The following is a 24,869-nucleotide window of genomic DNA, read 5'->3' as shown; positions in this document are numbered from 1 at the left end:
ATTTAATTTGAATTGCAATCAATTTCAAATAGACGAACAAAGCTCTATACAACACAAAAGCATTGTTATTGAAGGAATGAAAGCCCTTAATGTGGTATAAGGACGGACAAACCCATCTTATTAAACCCCCTAAGCATCTAAACAGTGTGAAATAATTTATGATACGAATTGTATATTATTCTTATGCGAAATAGTTTTTTATCGAATCTTATATTATATTTGTTTGTTTTTATTATTTTAATTATAGTATGAACTTGCAATCATAAGCACCAACCGCCAAGTAACAATAATAAATAGACAAACATTAGAAGTCATTTAAACGATGTCAAAGATTATGTTACTCCTTAAATAAAATAGTATTAAATGTAATCGTTTGTTGTAATAATGAAATTTCATTAAATAGAGATAAAATCCAGGTGCCGCGAAAGAAAAAACTTTCACTAACAAAGTCGCCCAGCGCGTACCGAAGCTCGTAAGCTCCCGCCCCGCGAGTTAGTCTGCCGGCGGCATCCGACCGGCGCGCACGTGTCGGTCTTGTACGAACTTTCGCGAGTGAGTGACGAGTGAGTGAGCATGCCCGCCCGCGCCGTGGCCTTCCTCGCCACCGCGGCCCTTGCGCTGGCGGCCTCCCCGCCCGACCCCTGCTACGAGGATGGTCGCCCGAGGCGCTGCATCCCGGACTTCGTCAACGCCGCTTTCGGGAACCCCGTGGTGGCTTCCTCCATCTGCGGCCGAAGAGGCCCAGAGCGACTGTGCGACCCACCCGGAGACCAGAATCCCGAGAACGCCTGCCGAGTATGCGACGCTACTCGTACTGAGCGCCGAAACCCACCAGCCCACCTCACCGACCTGAACAACCCGCACGACGTCACCTGTTGGCGGTCCGCCGCGCTCCCGCCGGCCTCCTACGACTCTCCCCCCGACAACGTTTCCCTGACCCTGTCCCTCGGCAAAAAGTATGAGCTCACGTATGTCAGCTTGCAATTCTGCCCGAAGGCGGCGCGTCCTGACTCCGTAGCTATATACAAAAGCGCGGATTACGGGGTCACTTGGCAACCTTTCCAATTCTATTCGAGCCAATGTAGGCGAGTGTACGGGCGGCCGAATAAAGCGACGGTGACCGCTGCAAATGAGCAGGAAGCGAGGTGTTCCGATTCGCACAGGCTGGCCGGGGAGAGTTCTGGGGGTGCTAGACTCGCGTTTAGCACCTTGGAGGGACGCCCGAGCGCAGCGAACTTCGACATATCCCCCGTCCTTCAAGACTGGGTCACGGCGACCGACGTGCGCGTCGTGTTCAACCGACTGCACATGGTGAACGAAGGAGACGAGGTGGACAGCAAGAAGCAGGCCGCTCCGGGCTCGCAGCACTATGCCGTTTCGGATTTCGCAGTCGGTGGCCGATGCAAGTGCAACGGGCATGCGTCCAGGTGCATTCCGGCGAAGGGCGAAGAGAGCCAGGGGGTCCAGCTGGCGTGCGATTGTAAGCACAACACGGCAGGGAGGGATTGCGAAAGATGCAAGCCGTTCCACTTCGATAGGCCGTGGGGACGAGCGACGGCGCGCGACGCGAACGAATGCAAAGGTTTGTGGGACTTATGACATTCTTTGAATATATTAATTGATATTAAATTCGAATTCAGATAAGATATAAATTTAGAAGACAATAACTTCAGCGTTATCGTTCTAACGTAAAACTTATTATAAATCTGTCGTGGCTTATCGCGACGCATTCCCCGTATTTATCCACATTTGAAAAAGATAAATAAGAGTGTACATTACGTTATCAGTTATCAAAACAAGAGTTTTTGTCGTCAGGTAAACAAAACACGTTTAAAATAAAACAAAACTTGTGAGAAACATAAATATTGACATATAATAACTGGCTTATAAAATATATCATGATAATATTTATTGTTTAATTGTGTCTGTCATTATTGAATTAATTAATAATACGTTCATTGACTATTATAAATTCCATTAGTGTTAAGTGATTTATAAAATAAATAAGTCGAAAGTAAACACTGAACAAAGTATGCGAAACTGACTGTTTAGACCACAACTGGGCTAAAGCATCCTTTTCCGTGGAGACAAGTTTTAGAGATTATTCCACCACGTCGTTCATATTTGGGCACACGTTTGAAAGATTTTCATCTGAGACCTTTTCTTTGCGAGATTTTTTTCACGACATGAATTTTAGACACAAACTTATATGAAAATTAGACACAAAAGTTATATGAAAATTGCGATTTGAACCCGCAATCTTCGGCAGATATTTATAATTTCTAACAACTGCACCAGCGGCTCATACAAGAAAACAATTATAAGTAATTGGTAAATCACATATTATCTTGGTTAATTAAAATTTATACGCGCTTTACAATCAATAAAATTTAATGGTATCAATTAGCGAACGAAATTTACATAACTGAAATACAAACAGATATAATTTATCTTTTATCTATAAATTGTTAGCATGTCTCAGTGGTTCTTAACTGCATTTCGTGGGATCAAATCCGGGTAAGCACCGCATACAATACACCTGCATGTTTCGTTTCAAAGCCAGCACGGTGACAAAGGTATCGTGATAAACCAGTTTGGATCGAATGAAAATGAACTTCTGTTACTTCTCAGTAGGAGAAGCTCTTCCCAGCAGAGGATTAGATTAGAGTATTGCAGTCATATATACATAATTACAATTAGCAATTGTAAAGATTATAAAATTAAAAATTATATAATGGTATTTGAAGATGTTGATTGTATCGTTTGTTATTTGCAATTTATTAATGATGGTATAACATAATTTTTTTTTTATGATGATTCGAGATTTACTTATATATACATACAGTGCGTTTATTATTAATTTTAATATTATCTTGACGGCAGGGCTTTGTGCAAGCCCATCTGGATGGGTACCACCCACTTATCAGACATTATACCGCCAAACAGCAGTAGAATAGCATTGTTGCGTGGTTTGAAGGGTGAATGAGCCAGTATAATTATAACCACCAGGGACATATCATCTTAGTTCCCAGATTAGTGGAGCAATGGCAATGTAAAGAATGGTAGTTTAATAATTTCTTATAGCGCCATGAACAATGGGTGAGGATGACCACTGGCTTATAGTCTGTAGTAGCCCTCGCCTCTCACGCGGGAGTAGGCACTGCCGGAAAGAAGTTAAAAGATATGAGACTAGTCGTCATCAGCGGCTTCGCACACTTCTGATCGTCAGGTAGTAGGCATCAAAAGTTTTATCATATTAGGTTCAGTAGTTTGGTCGTGAAACCAACAGACAGAATGACAAAGCTTTTTCTCATTTATAAAATTAGGATAGATTAATTTGAGTGAGTGATTGTCTGTAACTTTTCATTCGGTCATCAAATTTTATAAAACTCTTCCTTTGGCTACTTTCTCATCTTCCTTAACTTAATTACTAACGTCTAATTATTCCATAATTATTCGATTAAGAGTCAAGAAGGCAATTACATTAAAGTATTACTCTGTTAAAGTTATTTCTAGATTCTAGATCGTAGTGGTTAAATGTCCACAGCGGTGTTTGGCAGAAAAATTTACTCAGAGCGAGATGAGATACTTAGTGTGTAATTTAAGGTGGTAATGTGGTGAGGTGGTGACCACTACTCGAAGCATCGTCTAATATTCAATACGATCGGTAATGTCTTTAATGAAATAGCGATATAAATATTGGTAGCCTCTATTGAGATTTTTTTAAATTCGAGCATTAGAAAAAAACTTAATGAATTATATTGAACGAAAACTTTTTGACTTAAATATGATTCCGCGTTAAATGAAACCTTTTTTAAATTAATATTTCTTTTCATAGATACGTACAAATAAACAGAAACACACGACAGCTATGAAAATAATTTAATGATTGTGTTGTAAATAATTAAGACGATATGGTCTTCAAATATAGGAAGATTATTTTCAAAGTTTGATTTTATTTCATTTATTATCAGATAGGCAGTTAAAAGGAATTGAAATATAACATATATTACAATTCCTTTTGAAACAGTTGTACACAACTGTTACAATTGAAATTGTATGGGTGAGACAACTGTGATCACTTTAGCAGACAAAAAAATCATTAAAATTTGCTTTTATTTACACTAGCTCTGCCAACCAGACCGTTAAGCATTGCAGTTTGGCGGTAGAACAAGGCTGGTACCGTTTGGGTAGGTTGTACACAGTCATTCAAAAAAGGCAAGTAATTATGAAGATTAAAAAAAAATTAAAGTTCACAGTTGTTTTATTGTTTAACTATTAATAAAGGTGAAAACTACTATTTAATTACTCATAACAAAATTTTCAACTACAAGTATGGCGACTTAAAATGGGAAGAAACATCAATAACCGCAGACTGGCTTACTTGTATACACTCGTCCAATTTACTAAACGTTCACTTATAAAAATGTTTGTATTCATATCTTCTATACATATAATAAAATTGGAGATTCTGTTTGTACTATTAAAATAACTGTTTTTTTTTAATGCATTTGTATGTACACACGTTACATTTAACAAACTATATTTTTTTAATTTTTGTCTGTTTGTTTCGAACGATCTCTGTAAAACGTGAAACGGTTGAACTGATTTTGATGGCACTTTCACTGGTAGAAATCTAATGTAATAAGGAGTAACTTAGACTACAACAATAACTTTTCTGTTAAATTCGAACGCGCATGAAGTCGCGGGTACAGCTAGTTTAAAATAAGAAATACGTTTTCTTTAACAAATCGTTATTGTACATCAGTAACCGATCATTATTAAGTAACGGTTAATTAAATTCTTTATTATATTCCTAATTAGATCAAATGACTTTTATCCAAGTAAACTTTACAATAAAACATTTTAGATTTATTATAAGATTTTTTACGCCTTCGACCTGCAGCGACCAGAACACTAATTACCGATTATTAATTGTTAATAAATATCATATAGATGTTACAAATTTAAGCTTGAATCTTAGTATTAATAAATCTAATAAATAATAACAATTCGTGCGATTTACCTCCTTTAAAACATATCGCTTCCGGGACATTTCTAACTAAAACACATATATCTAGTATCTTATCTATCCTTATATAAAACGAGTTAATTTGCTTACCTAAAACATGAAGTAGTTTTTTTTAAATGCTATGTCAAGATACAGATTCATAGCACAAAGATTCGGGGGAGTAGTTATTATTCGACAATACGTCTGGCTGAATTCCCAATGTTAGGCGGATGTCATAATGACTGTAATAAGTGTTGCCAGTATAAAATTATCTATTACTATAATGAGACCGAACCAGCACTTGAGCTGTTTTCACATTAACTTTTTGTATACTCTGTGGTCGGTAATGATACGCTTTGCTTTATTTGAATACGGTTTAATATTTTATCTGTGGTTTAATATTTCGTGTAACAGAAATCTCGTTTAAAAATGGCGTTGAAAATTAAAAGTTGAGCTCGAATGAAAGAAAAATACTGTTAATGGTTTTTAAAGGGTTTTATACGTATTGAAAAGGATTAAATTTTTATTATGGAGGTTTATATTTGAGTTTAAAAAAGGAGAAAAACAATTGGTATGGATTTTGATTTCGTAAATAAATACTAAAGATCAATTCGTCGTGATGGCAACCGTTTGCCACTCTGCTGCTGCTTTCAATCCCGTGGTGGAGTGTGGAGTTTCTATATCTTGTTCTAATAATACATAGAAAACTACATAAAACTATACTTATGTTTTTATTTATGTTACTACATTTTCTTATATTTTTAATAGTCAATTTCAAGTTACAAATGTTCCGCGCTGACTGCTTTTTTATCTTTATGTTACGATATTAATCCATAATTTTAACCGAAATAATAGTTAGGGTTGGAAATAAGGGTAGAAAAGGAGATGACTGTATTTTATATATTGCTCAATTTTCATTTCATCTATATTTATTGATTCTTTAACTGTTTTTAGATATAAAAAATAACAGTATAGAGTGCACTAAGTAGTCTATCTTTACATATTATTAATACTAAAAATAGATAGATCGATAAATTGTGACATATATTCATAAAGTAAGTTTTAAAATTTACAATAGATATAAAAAAGGCATTCATCTACCTACATGCTTAACGGTCATCTATATTGTAAAATAAAATTGTAACAGACGAGGCGTCGGTGCATTTTTTAATATGATTATGACAAATCGCACAAAGACCTAACACAAACATCTTAAAAATACCTTAAAAATGGAGAAAGGATGGATAAGTCTGTTTACAGTAAAAATAACGTAGTATTATAAAATAATTTTATATGTAAATAGTTATCCAAAGCTTAGATTATATTTATAGTTGAATTAACGTAATCATTAATCTTCTGCATCAGAAATAGCAGAGCGATAATTGACGTATGACAATATGCTGCTAATCAATTCTAGGTTTCTGTTGATTCTAGTTCATAGTTAACTATCCAGGGGTTTACATTGATGATATAGCTTAATGCTGAATGCATATATTCGTCAAGACTATGTACTGTTGTATTGGATCATCCAACAATCTAACATATATCTTGATACATATTTATAAAAAGGGGCTGTTAATGTACCACCAAAAAAAGCGCTGAGTATCTCTTACCGATTCTTCTCAGGTCCGAGGTGATTGTTTCCGAACCGACGGTAGAGAGATGTAATGCTTGTAATATAGGTGAACATTTCTGTTTTTGAATTTATTATTATTTTAATAAAAATATAGTTTTAAATTCCAATTGAACTAGTAGTATTTAAAGTACCTATATTACATTATTTCGAGTCGAGATGGCCCAGTGGTTAGAAAGCGTGCATCTTAACCGATGATTGCGGGTTCAAACCCAGGCAATCACCGCTGATTCATGTGCTTAATTTGTCTTTGTAATTCATCTCGTGCTCTGCGGTGAAGGAAAACATTGTGAGGAAACCTGCATGTGACAAATTTCATAGAAATTCTGCCACATGTGTAGTCCACCAACCCGCATTGGAACAGCGTGGTGGAATATGTTCCAAACCTTCTCCTCAAAGGGAGAGGAGGCCTTTAGCCCAGCAGTGGGAATTTACAGGCTGTTGTTGTTGTACATTATTTTAAGCGTGGAAAATAAAATTGTCTTCTGATAGTGAGTACACTATAATCAGAATGCACGAGGAAAGTCACGGTATGTTCCGCAGTCCCGGTTGAAGGAGCCGCCCACAAATTACCGATGCTCGGACGAACCTCAAACCCACGCCACAGAAGTCATGATCAAATGTAAACCAAATCTGTCCTCTCCTTATAGAGATGTGGAAATAATCGGCTCAGATTCAGAGAAGTCGTAACTGTTTTATTTTTTATAGATATATCTCACTTTCCTTGAAATTTATTTTATACTAGTCGGCCGCGGTTTTAAGGCGTTGGTTGTCCGCCAAGTAGTCTATGTCCTTCCTTGGAGTTTAAAGTTTGTTTCACACCAAATTTCATGATATTCGGTTCATTGTTTTGGTTGTAAAAGAGCGATGAATAGACAGACAGTCAGAGTTACTTTCACATTTATTGGTATAGACTTGCTGAAAAGGTGGCTTTACCCGCACGAAATTTATGAAACACAAACTTCCAATCACCGTTTAATCCCTTCAGGGGTTCATAAAATCTGTTCTTTGCGAAAGTCTACAAGTAAGGAACCTACCCGCCAAATTTAAAGTTAGGTGTTATAGTTTCTGGGATTTCGTGATTTTTCAGTAAGTGGTATTACTCTTCCATTTAACAAAATCACCCTGTGTACCGGATGAATCTCGTAATTTTGTCACATGTGTATCTACCGCCAAATAACAGTACTCAGTATTGTTGTGTTCCGGTTTGAAGGGTGAGTGAGCCAGTGTAACTACAGGCACAAGGGACATAACATCTTAGTTCCCAAGGTCGGTGGCACATTGACGATGTAAGGTCTAGTTAATATTTCTTACAGCGTCATTGTCTATGGGTGATGGTGACCACTTGCCATCAGGTGGCCCATATGCTCGTCCGCAAACCTATACCATAAAAAAAAAAACAAAATTTCAGTTGTACTTTAAATTAAGTGAATATTTCTTTAGCGTAACAGACAAACATACCGAAAATGTTCCAGCTAACCAACGTAAGTACCAATATGGATATTTAAAAAGCCTTTATAATATATTACTTAATGTATTCCATTTATTCGAAGACGCTTTCCTTTCAGATGTCATTTCGTAACGAACACCCAAACTTTCAAGATCACATTTATGGATTGTTCAAATATTGCGTAAAACCTTATATGTCTAATACTTTCTAAAATATCAATTTTAAAAGACCAACGGCCATACGTGCTCTCCGAGGCACGGAAGCGTAGACACTGGAAGTGTCTTCTGTGGCTGTAACTGAGAATTTTTCGACAGAAAAACGTAATATTAAAAATAATTAATATACGCGATTCATCCGTTATAATTAGTTTTATTTAAATGTGTAATAATCGCGAAAATTTAAGACAACATTATAAAACGTAATATTTTGTAGGCTAGATTTTGGGTTTGAACCGTGTATCTTGGAATCTGTGTCACTGGACGAACGAGTTAGTCGATACCTATGGTTGCATGTATTTAAAGTTTGAAAGTAATCGACTGACCCATTGGACTATTGGCATCCCCATTCCTAGCACAAGTGATAAGCTTAAGAGGAAGGGTAAGGAGGAATATTAGGAACGCCTTAATTATTTTTTGACATTGCTACTATTCCTTATATGCGTATAAAAATATATCAGGTCAGGATAGGGTGTCGTTCGTAACTAATATATCTATAGTCTCGTGTATTTTAATTTCTGACTCCACCTATTTCCGCTTGAAGCAGATTTTTGGAACTAAAAAAGCTCTCGAGGGAGACGATTTGCTCTCGGAAATGAGGGTCATGTCAGTTTCTATTTCTTGGGGGTATATCTCAAAATTCTTCAAGATTTTTGTCACGTTTCTATTTTTATGCTTATTCAATATATATCTAGCTACCTCGATTCGCTTGGGTAGAATACATAAAACCTTTATGTATAGTTAAATAATATAAATAAGTTTATAGGTTTACGCAGTCAATAAAGCTCTCAGTAATAATTTCTGACAAATCAAATCAAATCAAAATAAAATTTATTCAAGTAGGGTTTTACAAGCACTTTCGAATCTTCATTTTACAATTAAGTGAAGCTACCAATTTCAATAATCACGCAAATCATTTAAATCATTCAGTCAATCCAAACGAAATCTTAATTAATTTTATACTTAATTCGTTCAGTAGTTTTTTAGTTTATAGCTTTTCAATTATTGGTAGGTATTTAAAATTAATAATTTTATGTGTTAAAAATACTGGCACCTAATAAACGCATACATTGTCTTTAAAAATATATTTTAAAAGTACATATTTGTTAGTTCTTTATCATATGTCGAATGTTGAAAAAAATATAAAATTTAAGAAATAATATTATAATGGTGTGTTTGATCGTAGAGCCTTCTTGGTAGAATATCCAAGATCCCAATAGCGAGACTTAAAACTCAATCTTTACAGACGAAATCATTCTTAAAATAATTTTAAAGAAAAAAAAAGTGATAAAACATTCAACCTAACATTTCTACTTATATTTTTATAAAACATACTACTACTAAAAGAAGTCGTAGCAAGCAAAGGCTTCTATTCAAGAGAAGAAATTATAGTTTAATTCGGAACAATTATGTATTGTAAAAAGCCATTTACTATTTTACCATCGACAATAGAGTTTATGAACACGACTGTAATTAGACTGACTACAAATCCCTCATCTAGAAAGAGCATTGTTGTTTGGCGTTTATATAATTGTTGTGTGGGTGGCATGTACTGAAACAGGCTGCATTGGATCATACAACCGGTAATTTGAATTATTTTTAATGAATCTTTCTTTGAATATTAAATATAATATTTTAAAAGCAGGTATTCTAGATCTATTATTTAAATTATGCCTGTAAAATTCTCATTGCTGGGTTTAAGCCTCCTCTCCTTCTGAAAAGGTTTGGAGCTTATATCACCACGCTTCTTTAACGCGAGTGGTGGATACGTATATGACATTTCATTGAAGTTAGACATGCAGGTTTCCTCATGTCTTCCTTCACTATCGAACAAGAATGAATTAATACTAATTTTGACCATTAAAATTTAGATATCTCTCTGGGTTTGAACACACAATCTGATAATATGCATGCGTTCTAACCACTTGGCCATATCTGTTCACTTATATGACGACAGACATGCCATTAGATCTTGGGTATCATACCATAGTTTCTATATTTCACACAACGTCCAGCAAGATTTCATGATTATCGGAACTTACCTTCCTGTTTATAACGTTATTTAGTATTACTTGCAAACGATGTGTTGTTGAACATTGCTTTATCTCTTTCTTTTATATTCGATTTGACATTCAAAAGAAGAAGACAACATTATTTAACCAATCACCCCCTAAAGCAACTCCTGTAACTGTTACTTGCTAAGGCTATGTGTATTTGAATGGAATAATTTATTTCCTTATCGACACACAATAATGGTTGCTTGAAATAATAATGCCTTAAATTTATTCGAAATATACAGCGCTGTATTCTACTAAAAATAATTTATATATTGGTTTAATAGCTTTTCCTGTTAGGAATTACAAAAAATAACGTTAATTATCTTATTGTACAGATATGCATATATCGTTAAATACGTTACGTTATTGCGTTGCGTCTCATTCGTTTTGGTAACAAATGTATGTTACGTCACCTTACCGCATAGATTTTCGTATTCATTCTCTAAGTATTAAATTTAATATTCTTAGAGCTTTATGTTTTGTTTGTTTTTACTTATTTATTATTAGTAGTCGCCCGCGGCTTAGCTCGAGTTTGATGGCGTTGTTTGTCATTTGTCAGGCAAAAAAGTAGCCCTGTGTGTTCTTTCTTTGTGTTCAAGTTTGGAAAATTTCATCAAATTCGGTTCAGTGGTTTGGTCGTGAAACAATGACAGACAGACAGAGATTTCTTTACATTTATACTATTAATATAGATAATTTAGATTATTAGAATACAGATAACATTTAAGAAACTACACAATATTTCAAATGATATACTAGTTATTAAATTAGAATAAATCTATATTAAAATTGTAGCGTTACGTAACGTTAATAATACAAAAATAATAATTCAATTTTATTGAAATTCAAATATTCATTGTTTTTTTGTGTGTCTGTTTTTGACATCAGAAAAATCTTTAATCCTTTTTTATTATATTCGGTGGTTTATTTTAAATCTATCATCGTTTCGTTATTTAAAACAATTTTGATACTTAAAATATCATTATCAAAAATACTCTGCGGTCGAGAAGAAATAGATTAAAGTATCAAAATGTAGTTATATATTCACATTAATGTTCTTGGCCATCATATAAAAACCTTTCAATTTGAATTCAATTCATCTAAGTTATAAACGTGTTAGGATTCAAATGATGAATTCAAATCCCATTGTTCGTAAATTGATTCGATAGTGGCCATCACAGACGCAAGAATTCACATTAATTGAAGTCCGCGATAGTAATTTGGTATTTTATCTTTATTCCACAATAAAAACAAATTATCTATTCTCAATCCATAACAATATGGGGCTAACAAACTACGCTGCGCCCACGCTTGCTATGATTTGTAGGCACCGATTTGTATAATAACTTTGATACCATTTTTAAATTAATATTTAGGTCAGATTATTTGTTAGTTTTTTAAACGCCGATGGTAATTTTGATTATCTTTCCAATATGATTCATATGTATTAACTCGATGTCCTGTTGAACTATATATATAAAATATGGGGGTCGTTCAAAAGACTAGCCGACTACTCGAGTCATACTCATACTACTTAACGCACGTTTAGTCTATATTCTCTCAGTTTATTACGAAGGACAAAGGGCTTTACGTACTCAGGCTCTGGCCCAGGGCTGCTAGTAATTCACGTTATTAATGTTTAATTATGTTATAAAAAAATTGAAATATTTATATGTATAAAATCGAATAATTACTCAGATAAACCGTTAAAAGGCGTTGCAATCTATAAATACAACTTAATATAATTCGTTTCCTTTACAATAGTTGGATAAATTTTACGAGATCTTAGTATTAAGATACATCTCGTAATATACTATTTAAGTGTCATGAGTTCATCTAAGTAAGATAATATTTATTGTTTATTTTAATTGAAACTGAAGACGACCAACATAAACACGTATACAAGAATTATATGTATATCAAAAATAACAAAGAATATCAGGAATATAATAAATACGTTATTTTTAGCGTTACAAAGTCACTAAGATAAGTTAATGATGTAATGAATTTGAAGAAACCTGTTGCAATTTTTTCGCCATTAGGATTTATGCGAAATTGATTTACTATTTGTAAAGGTGTGAATCATTAAAGTCATTTTAATGATAAAAAACTTGGAATTCAACACACGGCTGGCGTTATTTTATTAACGAAAACTTGTTTTAGATTAATTTTAGCAATTCATGTCTGTATGAGTGTTATTAATAGTTATTTGTAATTTATTATTTTAACGTTTTCTGAACGTTACCGATTTTATGAATGATCAATGATATTCTAATAAACAGATATGTTATATCCATACTAAACAACAGAAAAAAGTGTGCCGCGCCTGGGACCGTTTATTTAAGTTTATTTTTACATTTCGTTAAAAGTATAGCTTGATAAAAACAATAAGTAAAAGGGATAACTAGTTTTTTTAATTACGCAAAACATATTACTACGTAATTATGATGTATTATAACGTATTACGACGTAAAACAACTAAAGGCAAACGTCCCAATTAGGACGTTTTCTAGTCTTCACTTTTTGCGCATTAATAACATATCTCTTTACTACAACATCATTGTGAATGATTATGATTCTATTCTAATATTATAAATGTGGTATGTGTGTCTATGTGGAAGCGGTTGTAATAGCGGTCGATATGGAACCGCTTTATTCACTTCCCAGGGGATAAGATACTTCCTAATCCGACTTTGAACCTGTGACCACTTTCAGAAATCTCATAAGTTAGCCACTAGACCAGCGGGGATGTCCTCATTATAAGTATCTATTTTTTGTATGTTTTATGGTATATTTGCAGATACATATTATTTTTTATATGTATGCTATTACGTTTGACGTAAATCCGGTTGTTATTTAAAAAAAAATCATCCGTTTTGCTTACATATAGTCGAATAACCTATTATTATATTATATATACTTAATTTTATAACTTATACGACATTTACGTATTTAGAAGTTAATACTGCAAATAATTGTAAATTACAATTAATTAACAATATATTAAATAAATCATTTTCGTCCAAAGACAAAGAATCTTTAGCTTTTTAATTGAGACTATTATATTATTATTGTGTAAATAGTATGTTGTAAAGAACCTATTTAAATCACCGCGGATGAATGTATTATATATAAATATATAAACAGAAGACAATTAAAAAAAAATAGTATTAACTTAATTTTATAAGTTTATAAAAACGTAGATTTCGTAGTGTATTGAGATTAACCAGCAAGAAATTCAGTAGTTATTCCTCCTAATATCGATTACAGAAGATTTAAACAGAAGCATTTTTTATAAATACTGACATGTATGTATGTTCGTGTACGTCGAGAACAATGGTTGGATGTGAGTAGGTAAGGTTAGATGCGAGTAAAAGGGCGATAGCGTTGCGCTGTTCGTAATCAGCGTTCCCAGACAGACCCTTTGTTGTAATTGAGATTGAAACATCTCTGTTTTAGTTTTGCTATTATAGCTAGGAAGGAAAAATGTCTAAATAAACCTTAAAACTGACGTGACATTAATTACCCTTTTTTTTGGTAAAAAGGTAAAACGATGAATAATTATGTGATTACTAGTAAAAGAAGACTTATCTTTGAATTAGAAAATCCTGTTTAATATAGAGACGAAATTTTTTTTTTCTTTTTTTATGGTATAGTTTGGCGGACGAGCATATGGACCACCTGATGGTAAGTGGTCACCATCACCCATAGACAATGACGCTGTAAGAAATATTAACTGTTCCACCAATCTTGGGAACTAAGATGTTACGTCCTTTGTGCCTGTAGTTGTACTGGCTCACTCACCCTTCAGACCGGAACACAACAATACTGAGTACTGTTATTTGGCGGTAGAATAACTGATGAGTGGGCGGTACCTACCCAGACGGGCTTGCACAAAGCCCTACCACCAAAATTGAATCCTTCTTACTAATAACAGCTCTATCACAAAATAAATCCTTTATTGATTTTCCAATTGTAAATTGGAGAGGCCTATGTCCAGCTGTGGGCATCATGGGCTGTTGATCATGATATTGTGTTTTACATCGTTATCTTATGATGAACTCATTGTAAAGAAAAATATATTTAATGTTTCCGTATGAATACTCGCTCTTAAATAATAATTTTACTTAAAGCAAATCCTATTTTTCAGCTACGTTGACTAACATTAAAAATTGAGCCGTCAATAGATGTTTCATATTCCCTCGTATATTGTTTTAATTATTACAACCAAATCTGTTCGAACAATTAATTTAATCACAAATAATTTTAAGCCTTGTATCTGTTCCTAGTAAAAAAAATTTTTTAAATTTGTCGTGCCATGCTGGCTTGCTTTGTGTATGTGTCAAACAAAAGTCATAAATTTGGTTACGATCGAAAACAAATGGGTTTACATTGTATTATTTTAGGCCTTTACGTTTATTTGATAATCCATAAAACTATTTTAAAACATTACTTTGGTGTTGCAACTCAACGTGGTAGGTACATACCAAATTTGTTATTCAACCGTAAAACAGCAAAATCAGTATCAAAAAATATAAGGTACTACGGAGTTGTGTTTTTTTTTTGGGATTCGCTCATCATCCTACGACTATAATTAAAAAAAAAAAAAACAAAAAAACTATTTTACCTACCTCTTTATTGTATTAGTATAGATTTACAATATTTACACTGGTAACAACCAGTTCACCGAGAATGATTGATATTATGATCTTATGTGTGATAATATACGTTTTAATGTAATCATTGACAAAATTAAATATCATGTTTTGTTGCGCTGTGAATGATGACTGATCGTATTACAGTCAAGGACCGAAGAATTATAGAAACTCGAATCCATATTCCCAGTGTCTATAATTCATCAGTTCTTTAGGCACGAATACACAATCTGCGAATATAATTATGATAAATAAAGAATTCGCAAGTAAAAGTCTTTGAGGCAGAGACTGCTATAAAGTGGTTTTGCTGGTTTGCCGTCTTAAAATAATATAATTGGATCAATAGTAGAGATGTGTTCTAAAATTAGGATTTTACAAATGATACAAGCCGTAAAAATCCTAGACACAATAAAATTGTTAGGTTATAAAGATATTGCTTCTAAAATAGTGTAAATGTATCAAAACTCAGCTGGAATCCTGATTGAAGATTACAAAGTTTTAGTGTTAAACAAAAGTGTCTTTCTTTATGCGATCGCGGGATTTATTTTATTACTCACACGACAATTTTGTATTTAGGAACTAGTGATGTACTTTACTGTAAATCGAATTAAATAATCTATAAAATAATTATTAGAATTTGCAACGCTACATTAAATAAAATGCAATCATGAATGTGATTTAAGAGAAGAACGATTTAAATTTAGAACGTTTTGTTTTTATTGATGCGCTCTAAGATTCCTTAAATATATGTTATATATGTATTTACATATTAAATTACATTTGTTTTTATGGAACAAAACATTTGAATTCATTGTGATTGTATTTGTGCACGCAGAATAGATAACATATCTTAAATTCTTGTCTTTGAAAGGGAAATAAATATAATTTTAAGTAAAGCCTTCTTCGTCAGCAATTTCGAAAAAAGGATTAGGTAAGTATAATTGTAATTAAATATATTGTATTTCTTTTTAAGTACCTACTACATATATTGTCACGGGCATCGACACATACACACACATCGTTTTTACATAAATTTGACCGTATGTCTCGTGAAACTTGTTTTAAATGAAGTTGCAAGATTTTTCGAACAGGCATATATTATAAACACATTTTTTAAGGTGACCATTACACGATTGAAGTCGCGGGATTAGGCTTGTGTTGTATTTGTTAATTTGATGTCTATATTTTCAATCCATCGATAAGACACAACACTAGACATAAACCGTTGTTTCGAAAATAAACTTTATTACAATTGAGTACATTTGAATATTTTCTGTACATAGTGTCAGACGCGTTTGGCATTTGGATAAGATTGATGAGAATATGTTATATGTTATTTATATGAATGCGTGTGTAATAAATACGCTTTATCTAATCTAGCAGCTTGTTCGTCTGTCGTAAAGTTTAAGAATTACTGCGAGTTCAGAAATTTCGGTTTCACGTGCTTTACTGGATCTGTTCATGACATTTGAATACGCCATTGCTTAATTGTGATGGGATTAATCAAAGTCAAAATCTTAAATACAGCATAGTTTTCTCTCGCACGCACAGGGGTTGGAGTATAATGGTTTGTGTGTGTGTGTGTGTGTGTGTGTGTGTGTGTGTGTGTGTGTGTGTGTGTGTGTGTGTGCGTGTGTTTATACATCCGACAATATGTTTAGATAATTTTGGTTGGTAGAAAAGTTGAGACATAACAGTGTAAATACTAAATACTCATTCAAGTACTATACAAAGATGTATATTGGTGGTAGACACAAATATTTGGTCAAAAATTTACCATCGGTTCGATAAGGTGATTAAGATATTATTTTGAGATATATTTGAAGATTATGATAAGGTGACATACATAAGAACCTGTGAAAGATCAAATCAAGTTATTTCATCCCCCATATTCTCATTTATTCTGGATGCCCGTCGTAAGGGTCTGTATTCACGTACTAATTACATATGCAATTAATTTGGGCAGACATTAGGACGTATATCAAGCTTATTCTCTCTTTTATTTGCAAATGGTGTCTTGTTTAATACTTATTTCTGTAAATGACTTTTATGTGCTAGTTAATGTATCATTGCTAAAACAGTATGCATTATTATGATTGAATGGTCAATGATAAGAATAAAATTCATTCAATTCAAGGTATTTCATGATGTATTTAATCATAAAATTGTATGTAAATTTTTGCAATACAAAAATCAAATCTTTTTTGTCCTGGATTTTGGGTTTTACTGTTATTTGTAATTTCCTAAGCAAATGGATTCAATCTTGTGCTATGAATAAATTGTATCAAGATACACAAAAATTGTCCCAATATCTATTAAAAAAACCAAACGAAACACGCAAAAGATCTCAGATAAGCAATTAATTTAAATTTATTTTATTTCCTAACCCATATTATAAGGTATGCGAACCGGGCTCAAAATAGCTATAGAATTTCGTCCATAAAACAAACAAGAGACGAGCGGTATCATAGACGATAAATCTTTTCAAAATCACTCGTCTAAAAGCATAGACAACGTCAGAGAACAATGTACGCACAAAAACATGAAGTCTTTTTTGTCGTCTGGCAAAAATGTATACGTCACAGTTAAAGTGGTACGAGCTTAGTCATTTAAATAGAACTTGCGTTGTGTCAAACGCGTTGTGTGTACGAGCGCTCGTAGAATCGATTGCTACCAATCATAGGAATCAATCATTATTAATTAATTTTAATAATTGATAATAAAAAAATACTTAAAAAGTAGTAGTGTCTGATATCGGAAGTGAATTTGTAATTAAATAAAAGAAACAGAGAAAGGGAGATATAATAAAAGATAAGAAAAGATTAATTACTCTATTCTATTTTTAAAAATACCTCATTTAGGTTATAATTGATAATATAATAATTAGGTATATTTTATTAAAGTAAACTGGAATTTTAGCTGAATTATTTGTTACCTAAAATCAGAAGATAAGCTTCTAGGTGGCTGGTCTTAAAGGATCAAATGGTCGGAACTCATGAATAATAGAATAGATTCAATATATAAGATTATACTATATAATTTATATACTATAGATTCAAAATCAGTGGTGTATTAGCATTACTGATTAAAAAAATCGTTACGAAAGCCGAACGTAGAGTAACTTGTTAGAATAACTTCCAAATTTACTTTTTTTATTTTAGATCGGTGTTACATCGGTGATTACCTTTTTTTTAAAAAAAAGGGAATGTTGCGATACCTTTTTAAACCTTAAAATGTAATCTTTTATACATTTTAGGAATTCTTAAATGTAAAAAAGACTGATAAGATGTTTTGGGCTTATCTGTATGCGTTTGTGCACTGACCAATGGCGCTCCAGTCGTAGGTAAATAGTCATCAAAATAAAAATCGTAATCAAAACAAAATCTATTTTTTTTCGAGTAGCCTTTTCCAAGAAGTTTTGAATCTAATTGACTAATATTAAATGCTTAAATATATACAAATATGATCTAAAACTAGTTACTGTATAAATCTTGACCGCGTGGAAGAATGCTAGCAGCATTTCCCCGTTGAATCGCAATTCCGATCCTCTGGACAAAAAAACGAACCAGCCTCGTGACACCAGTTAATTATTATTATTATTATTAATTCTTTTGTTAGTAAAAGTATTACATATAATAACTTTTAGACTTAAATTGTGTATATTAAGTAATATTGAGTGACGCTACCACCAGTTTGGAATGCAGATTCTATTGAGAAATTACATTTTTCAACAGACTTTTTAAATAACAAACTTATGTTAGGTAGTACTTCTTTTCCTCGGTAGAATGCATCCCGAAACAATGGAAGTACTTGTGATTATATAAATGTGCTTGTTAGGGCCTACTCGACTAAAGTATATTGATCAGTCTGGCTCATTCGCCCTTCAAATCAGATCACAGCAAAACAAAGTATTGCTGTCATGGCGGATCAATTGTGTGTGTATTTATGAGTTGGTATTTCGTTTGTTTCCAATTGTCTAGCTGTGCCCACAACTTTATGCGCATTTGAATTTAACAAAAATGTTTTTGCCGAATTCGTATATTTTACTATAACTAATTAATTTTGTATTCTGCGAAAGGGCTGCGCGCGGTACTGGATAATATATGGAAATTGCAAGGTAATTTTTCTTAAATAGTTTTAGAATAAAAGTAGCCTTAGGTACTCCTTATTACATCAGCTATCTGTCAGTTAAAGTCTTGTTAAAATAGGTCCAGCCTTTCAGAAATAGAACCGGAACTAACAGTTAGAAAAAAATGTAAAAAATTTTATTACAATACAATTTTAATACAATAAAATATATATAGTAAAAGCGGTGACTTCAATATTACAAACACTCCAAAAGTTATTATATGCATAGATATAATTGTTTTTGATTATTTGTTTTAAATAAGAGAAATTTAATTCGCTTTCGATTTTGTATTCGCTTTTGTTGCTTCACCTTAATGTTGCGCACGATCCATCTGGCTTCGGTTTTATAATATCAGTGTAAAGCTACAACCGGTTCGGAATGATTGTATTTTACGACTCAAAAGTGTTTTTACGAGCCATCTTGAATAAACAATATTCAGATTTTCAACCAATTTTCGTAGCAATTAAATTAAAATTACAAATGAAAACTTAATTAAGGTTGATTAAATTATGTTTAATCATTGACTTAAAATGTGTTTGTTTATTCTGACCGTCATTATGACTTTGTTAGAGCTGACTGACATTACACTGACTTCTACGTAGCTGGAGTCAGGAGTCAGGGACTTAAAACATTTCTTACTACAAATCCTATGTATGTAAAAATATAAATCTTGGTTAGAACGCGTGTACCTTAACCGATGATTGCGGGTTCATACCCAGGCAAGCACTAGAATATTCATGTACTTAATTTGTGTTTATAGTTCATATCGTGCTCGACGGTAAAGGAAAACATCGTGAGGAAACCTGCATGTGTCTAATTTCATAGAAATTCTGTCATATGTGTATTCCACCAAAGCGCATTGGAACAGCGTGGTGGAATATGTTCCAAACTCTCCTCAAAGGGAGAGGAGGCCTTAGCCCAGCAGTGGGAAATTTATATGCTACTGTTGTTGTTGCTTATACAAATCTAAAATTATAGTTGTTTAGGCATATACATATTACCTTCTGTAGGTTAGAGATGTGAAGCAATTATTTAGTTTGCAAAACATGAAATCTGCGCAAAACGCATCACGATTTTAAAAAGCAGGGGTGAGCAAACGAAACAAAAACGAAAAGGTGTATTCGCAACGAAGTATTCAAATGATGTTGATACAGCGCCTGTCAGAGATCATTAGTGCTGTATAAACACGTCTCAGTGTAGGATGTGTGAGCGCAGCACTAACAGCCAACGAGCCCTGATAGAGGGCGGGGATAGGGTGGCTGCCCACTGGGAGATTAGCGCGATAGCTTGCGATATTATTACTTTTACATCTTGTGTTTTTATACGATTTATACTTTGATCGAATTTTAAGTATTCTGTTGTCTTAAATTTTTGCGATTATTACAAATCTAAATAAAACTAATTATAACGGATTTGTCAGTTACAGTCTACCCGTGACCACGAACGCTGTAAAGTGCTCGAAACGTCGGGATATTTAAAAATAATTAATATACGCGATTCAAATCCGTTATAATTAGTTTTATTTTAAGTATTCTTCTTAGTCTTTCTTTTACTAACCCCCATTGATATGTTTCCCTGATTTTCAATGATTCCTTTCAATGATCTCCTTAAAGAGACAGGAAGCCTTAGCTCAGCTGTGGTAATTCAACTAAATTGATTCAATTTTGATGTAATGCTAAAAAAGGAGGCGGTACCAGAGTTGTGTGATACCTTATAGTAGTACTCTTTTGTGTGAGTTTTAAATGTATATATAGTTAATTTTTATCGAAATTTAACAACATCAGCAACTGAGTGTAATTGTTCCTTTGTGTTAAGCGTTTTCAATAATAAATATATTACTAATGTTTAGTAAACTAACGATTACGCTCAGAATGTCCTGTATTATGTTAGCTCTTTATAGCGCGATGTTCAGTGAATAACAAGCCTTATTGATAACTGAGATAGAGGTAGAATTCCGTAGTAATTGAGTCTTAATGACTTTGTTAGGGTAGTATCGTGATTCTATGTAGCTAGTTTGTAATATTACACTAAATATATATAAGTATTGCGACTTTCACTATGAAATGATAAATTAACTTTGTAAATATTTTAGAACTTGAAATTTTATTTGTATTTTATTTAAGTAGAATTTAAAAACTATGTGTGTGTGCGTGTATTTGTGTGTGTGACGAGTAAAAACGTTTTTTAGTCGTCATTAGACTTATCTGTACTTCTTTACTAAATATTGTAAATGCGTTAATCTTTTTAGGCCAAATCAATTAACAGAATTTGATAACATTTGTTATGAACGAAAACGAAGCTAGAACCCCAAGGTTGGTTAAGATACTGTTCATACCCAAAACTGGTTGATCAACCTTTTAAGCCCAAGAAAAGCCTTGGGCATAGCATATGACAAATTAACATGAAAGTTTGATTAGCGGATTCTCTTGGTAAAACCCAGCAAAGGCGAACCCGAAAATGTGTTGCAGATGTCCATGGGCGGTGGTAATAACTTTCCATCAGGTGAGCCTCCTCCCCATTTGCCCCCTATAACACAAAAAGGTGAACATTCAGATGATTTCTAGATTAAAATCCGTGACCGCTATTCCAGTTCTGTATTCTATCGACTGGGTTTTCGGTTCTCCATTTGTTTTTACACTCACTGCTATCATTAAGAAAGGATTTATCAAAATCCGTGTTGCTAAAAAGAGTATGGAAATTCAGCTCGCGCGTGGTTTCAATTTGAACCAGCAAATATGTACCGTAAATCATATTTTTTTAGGATTCTATTCCCAAAAGGAAAGGCTGGTTGAATTTTTTTATGGAATATATATGAACATTGCCGCTGTTAGGATAAATAATATTAAGAATATCGCACGTTCAATAGCCCACGTTTATTTATTATTTATAAGTATTTTTTTCCATTCTTGTTTGTACTGGGAGAACTCTCATTAAGGAAATAACATGTCATTTATATCAAGATCTCGTTTAACATTTAATTTCTCTGTATTATATCTTGTATGTATAATAAAATGTTAAATAAAAATATATGTGTGAACTCTGCCGTATCTTGGAGAAAATGTAAAGTTTCTTGATCCTGTTACTGAATTGTTTCTAATCGTGCAGGTTTTGATATCCTATTGTGTTTGTGCACTATTATATGTCCTGTGGAGTTGGCTTATCCCTCTTGGGGATTGGATGACAGTCCGGCAAAACGACAACATCATTTATTTATTTATTGGGTTTGCTAGCAATTTAACATTTGTCATTCTAATATAAATAATTAGATGATATGCATACGAAGATTATGTAAAATCATTTAAAAGCAAATACTACGTGCTAATATAACTATTAATTACTATTACTTGCAAGAACAACAAAAGTGAAAAAAAAACAAAACGAAAAATGAACAGAAGAAAATATGTGTACACTATATCTTTCTATCTGTCATCACTATATATTTCTATTTATTTTATCTCAATCATGTCGTTACATAAAAACACAACGAAAACAGTGCAGGACTTTTTTTTCTTTGCTCTTTTTCACCTCTTTAGTGGCTTAAGCTTATCATTAAAAGATGTTGAAAATAAGTTTAGAACAACATGTTCCAAACATACAACAAACAACAACAACAGCCTGTAAACTCCCACTGCTGGGCTAAAGGCCTCCTCTCCCTTTGAGGAGAAGGTTTGGAACATAATCCACCACGCTGTTCCAATGCTGGTTGGTGGAATACAAATGTGGCAGAATTTCTATGAAATTTGTCACATGCAGGTTTCCTCACGATGTTTTCGTTCACCGCTGAGCACGAGATGAATTATAAAGACAAATTAAGCACATGAATCATCGGTGCTTGCCTGGGTTTGAACCCGCAAACATCGGTTAAGATGCACGCGTTTTAACCACTGGGCCATCACGACTCACAAACATACGATTTTTTTTTTTAAATAACGTTCGACCACACGCCAAACAGTTATTATAAATATTAACGTATTATGACATTATTGTTGATTATAATTACAGTTTCTGCAATTAAAGATATTTTATTGCTAATAAAGATAACCGCACATTGCGTATTTTCTTATCGACTAATTTCTCTGACACACAATTAAGGAAACTTGAACTTCTCTCCTTATCAAAGACAGATAATATATTAATTAATATGTCCTCATATTTTGGCTTAAAATTTTATGCAGATGGGCCACCTGATGGAAGGTGGTCACCATCACCCATAGACAATGACGCTGTAAGAAATATTAACTATTCCTTACATCGTCTATGTGCCACCAACCTTGGGAACTAAGATGTTATGTCCCTTGTGCCTGTAATTACATTGGCTCACTCACCCTTCAAACCGGAACACAACAATACTGAGTAATGTTATTTGGCGGTAGAATAACTGATGAGTGGGTGGTACCTACCCAGACGGGCTTGCACATAGCCCTACCACCAAGTAAATGTTTAAAATATGTTTGCTAAAATATAAACAGACAGTTAATTTACAGCTGGGAAAATCAATCTTTCCCTCTGGGGAAGGTACGTAACTCCAATACGCTAATCCGGGCTCACTCCACCCGAGCATGCAGGTTTCCTCACGTTTCCTTTTCATCTATGTGCATGACATGAATTACAAAAAGTACATAAAAAATCAATGGTACTTGCCCCGTCTGGTATTAAACTTGCAAGTGTTTGAACGGTAAATATTCAAGTGGCTTTTTTTATGGAATAGGTTGGCGGACAAGCATATGGGCCACCTGATGGTAAGTGGTCACTATCACTAATAGACAACGACGCTGTAAGAAATATTAACTATTCTTTACATCGTCAATGCGCCACCAAACTTGTGAACTAAGATGCTATGTCCCTTTTGCCTGTAGTTACACTGGCTCACTTATCTTTCAAAAAAGAACACAATACTGCGTACTGTTGTTTAGCGGTAGAATATCTGATGAGTTGGTGATACCTAACCAGTCGGGCTTGCACAAAGCCGTGGTAGGGCTTTGTGCAAGTGGTCTAACCACTCTACCATTTCGAGTTGTAAAATTAGCTTATTCGCCATTTTTTGTTACATACATAGGTGGACTATAAAATAGGGCGCCTAATGGTAAGTATTCACCACTTTTGTGTAGAGACTTATAAATAATTTCTCGTATCACCAACGCGCCACCAATTTTGGTAACCAAGACGTTACGACCTTTGTACTTGTTTGCTGTTTAGCGAGACTGACTAAGACTACTAATAATATGATGAATCAAGATCACCTAGATAGGCACAAAATACCACTAAATATATTTATAAGAAATCTAGTAATATTTACTAAGAGTTAGGAACCAGTTTTACTTTCTTTAAACAAATTGGAAGCAGCTCTATTATTAGATTGTTCGTATATTCGTTACGAGAGTAATGTTCTAACGAGTACAGAATATCTAGTAGAGATATGGAGAGGTCATTAAAATGACGGGCGATCCAGTCCACGGAGCTCTGATTACCAAAGCGACGTGCCTTGTTTCGCGTATACACGAGACTGTTAACTGACTTGTGATATGTTTTTCTTCATCATTACATAGTATAGAACCGTGCCCCAGTGGTTAGAACGCGTGCATCTTAACCGACGATTGCTGATCCAAACCCAAGCAAGTACCACTGAATATTCATGTGCTTAATTTGTGTTTATAATTCATGTCGTGTTCGTTGGTGAAGGAAACCATCGTGAGGAATCCTGCATGTGTCTAATTTCATA

At 33.5% G+C, this 24,869-nt stretch overlaps 1 protein-coding gene across 2 annotated transcripts in view; it reads left to right on the top strand.

Moving 5' to 3' along the window:
• The first annotated feature begins 507 nt into the window (after positions 1–507).
• Positions 508–24,869, top strand: part of LOC124536235 (netrin-B-like) — a 185,187-nt gene continuing 160,825 nt past the window's right edge. For both annotated transcript variants that reach the window (XM_047112725.1, XM_047112726.1), the window contains exon 1: positions 508–1,582. In XM_047112725.1, the coding sequence (XP_046968681.1) occupies positions 574–1,582 (1,009 nt within the window). In that variant the 5' untranslated portion in view covers positions 508–573. The remainder of the gene's footprint in view (positions 1,583–24,869) is intronic.

Source organism: Vanessa cardui, chromosome 16, assembly GCF_905220365.1.
Source record: "Vanessa cardui chromosome 16, ilVanCard2.1, whole genome shotgun sequence".
Taxonomy (NCBI): Eukaryota; Metazoa; Arthropoda; class Insecta; order Lepidoptera; family Nymphalidae; genus Vanessa; species Vanessa cardui.
This window is presented reverse-complemented; position numbering and strand designations above follow the sequence as displayed.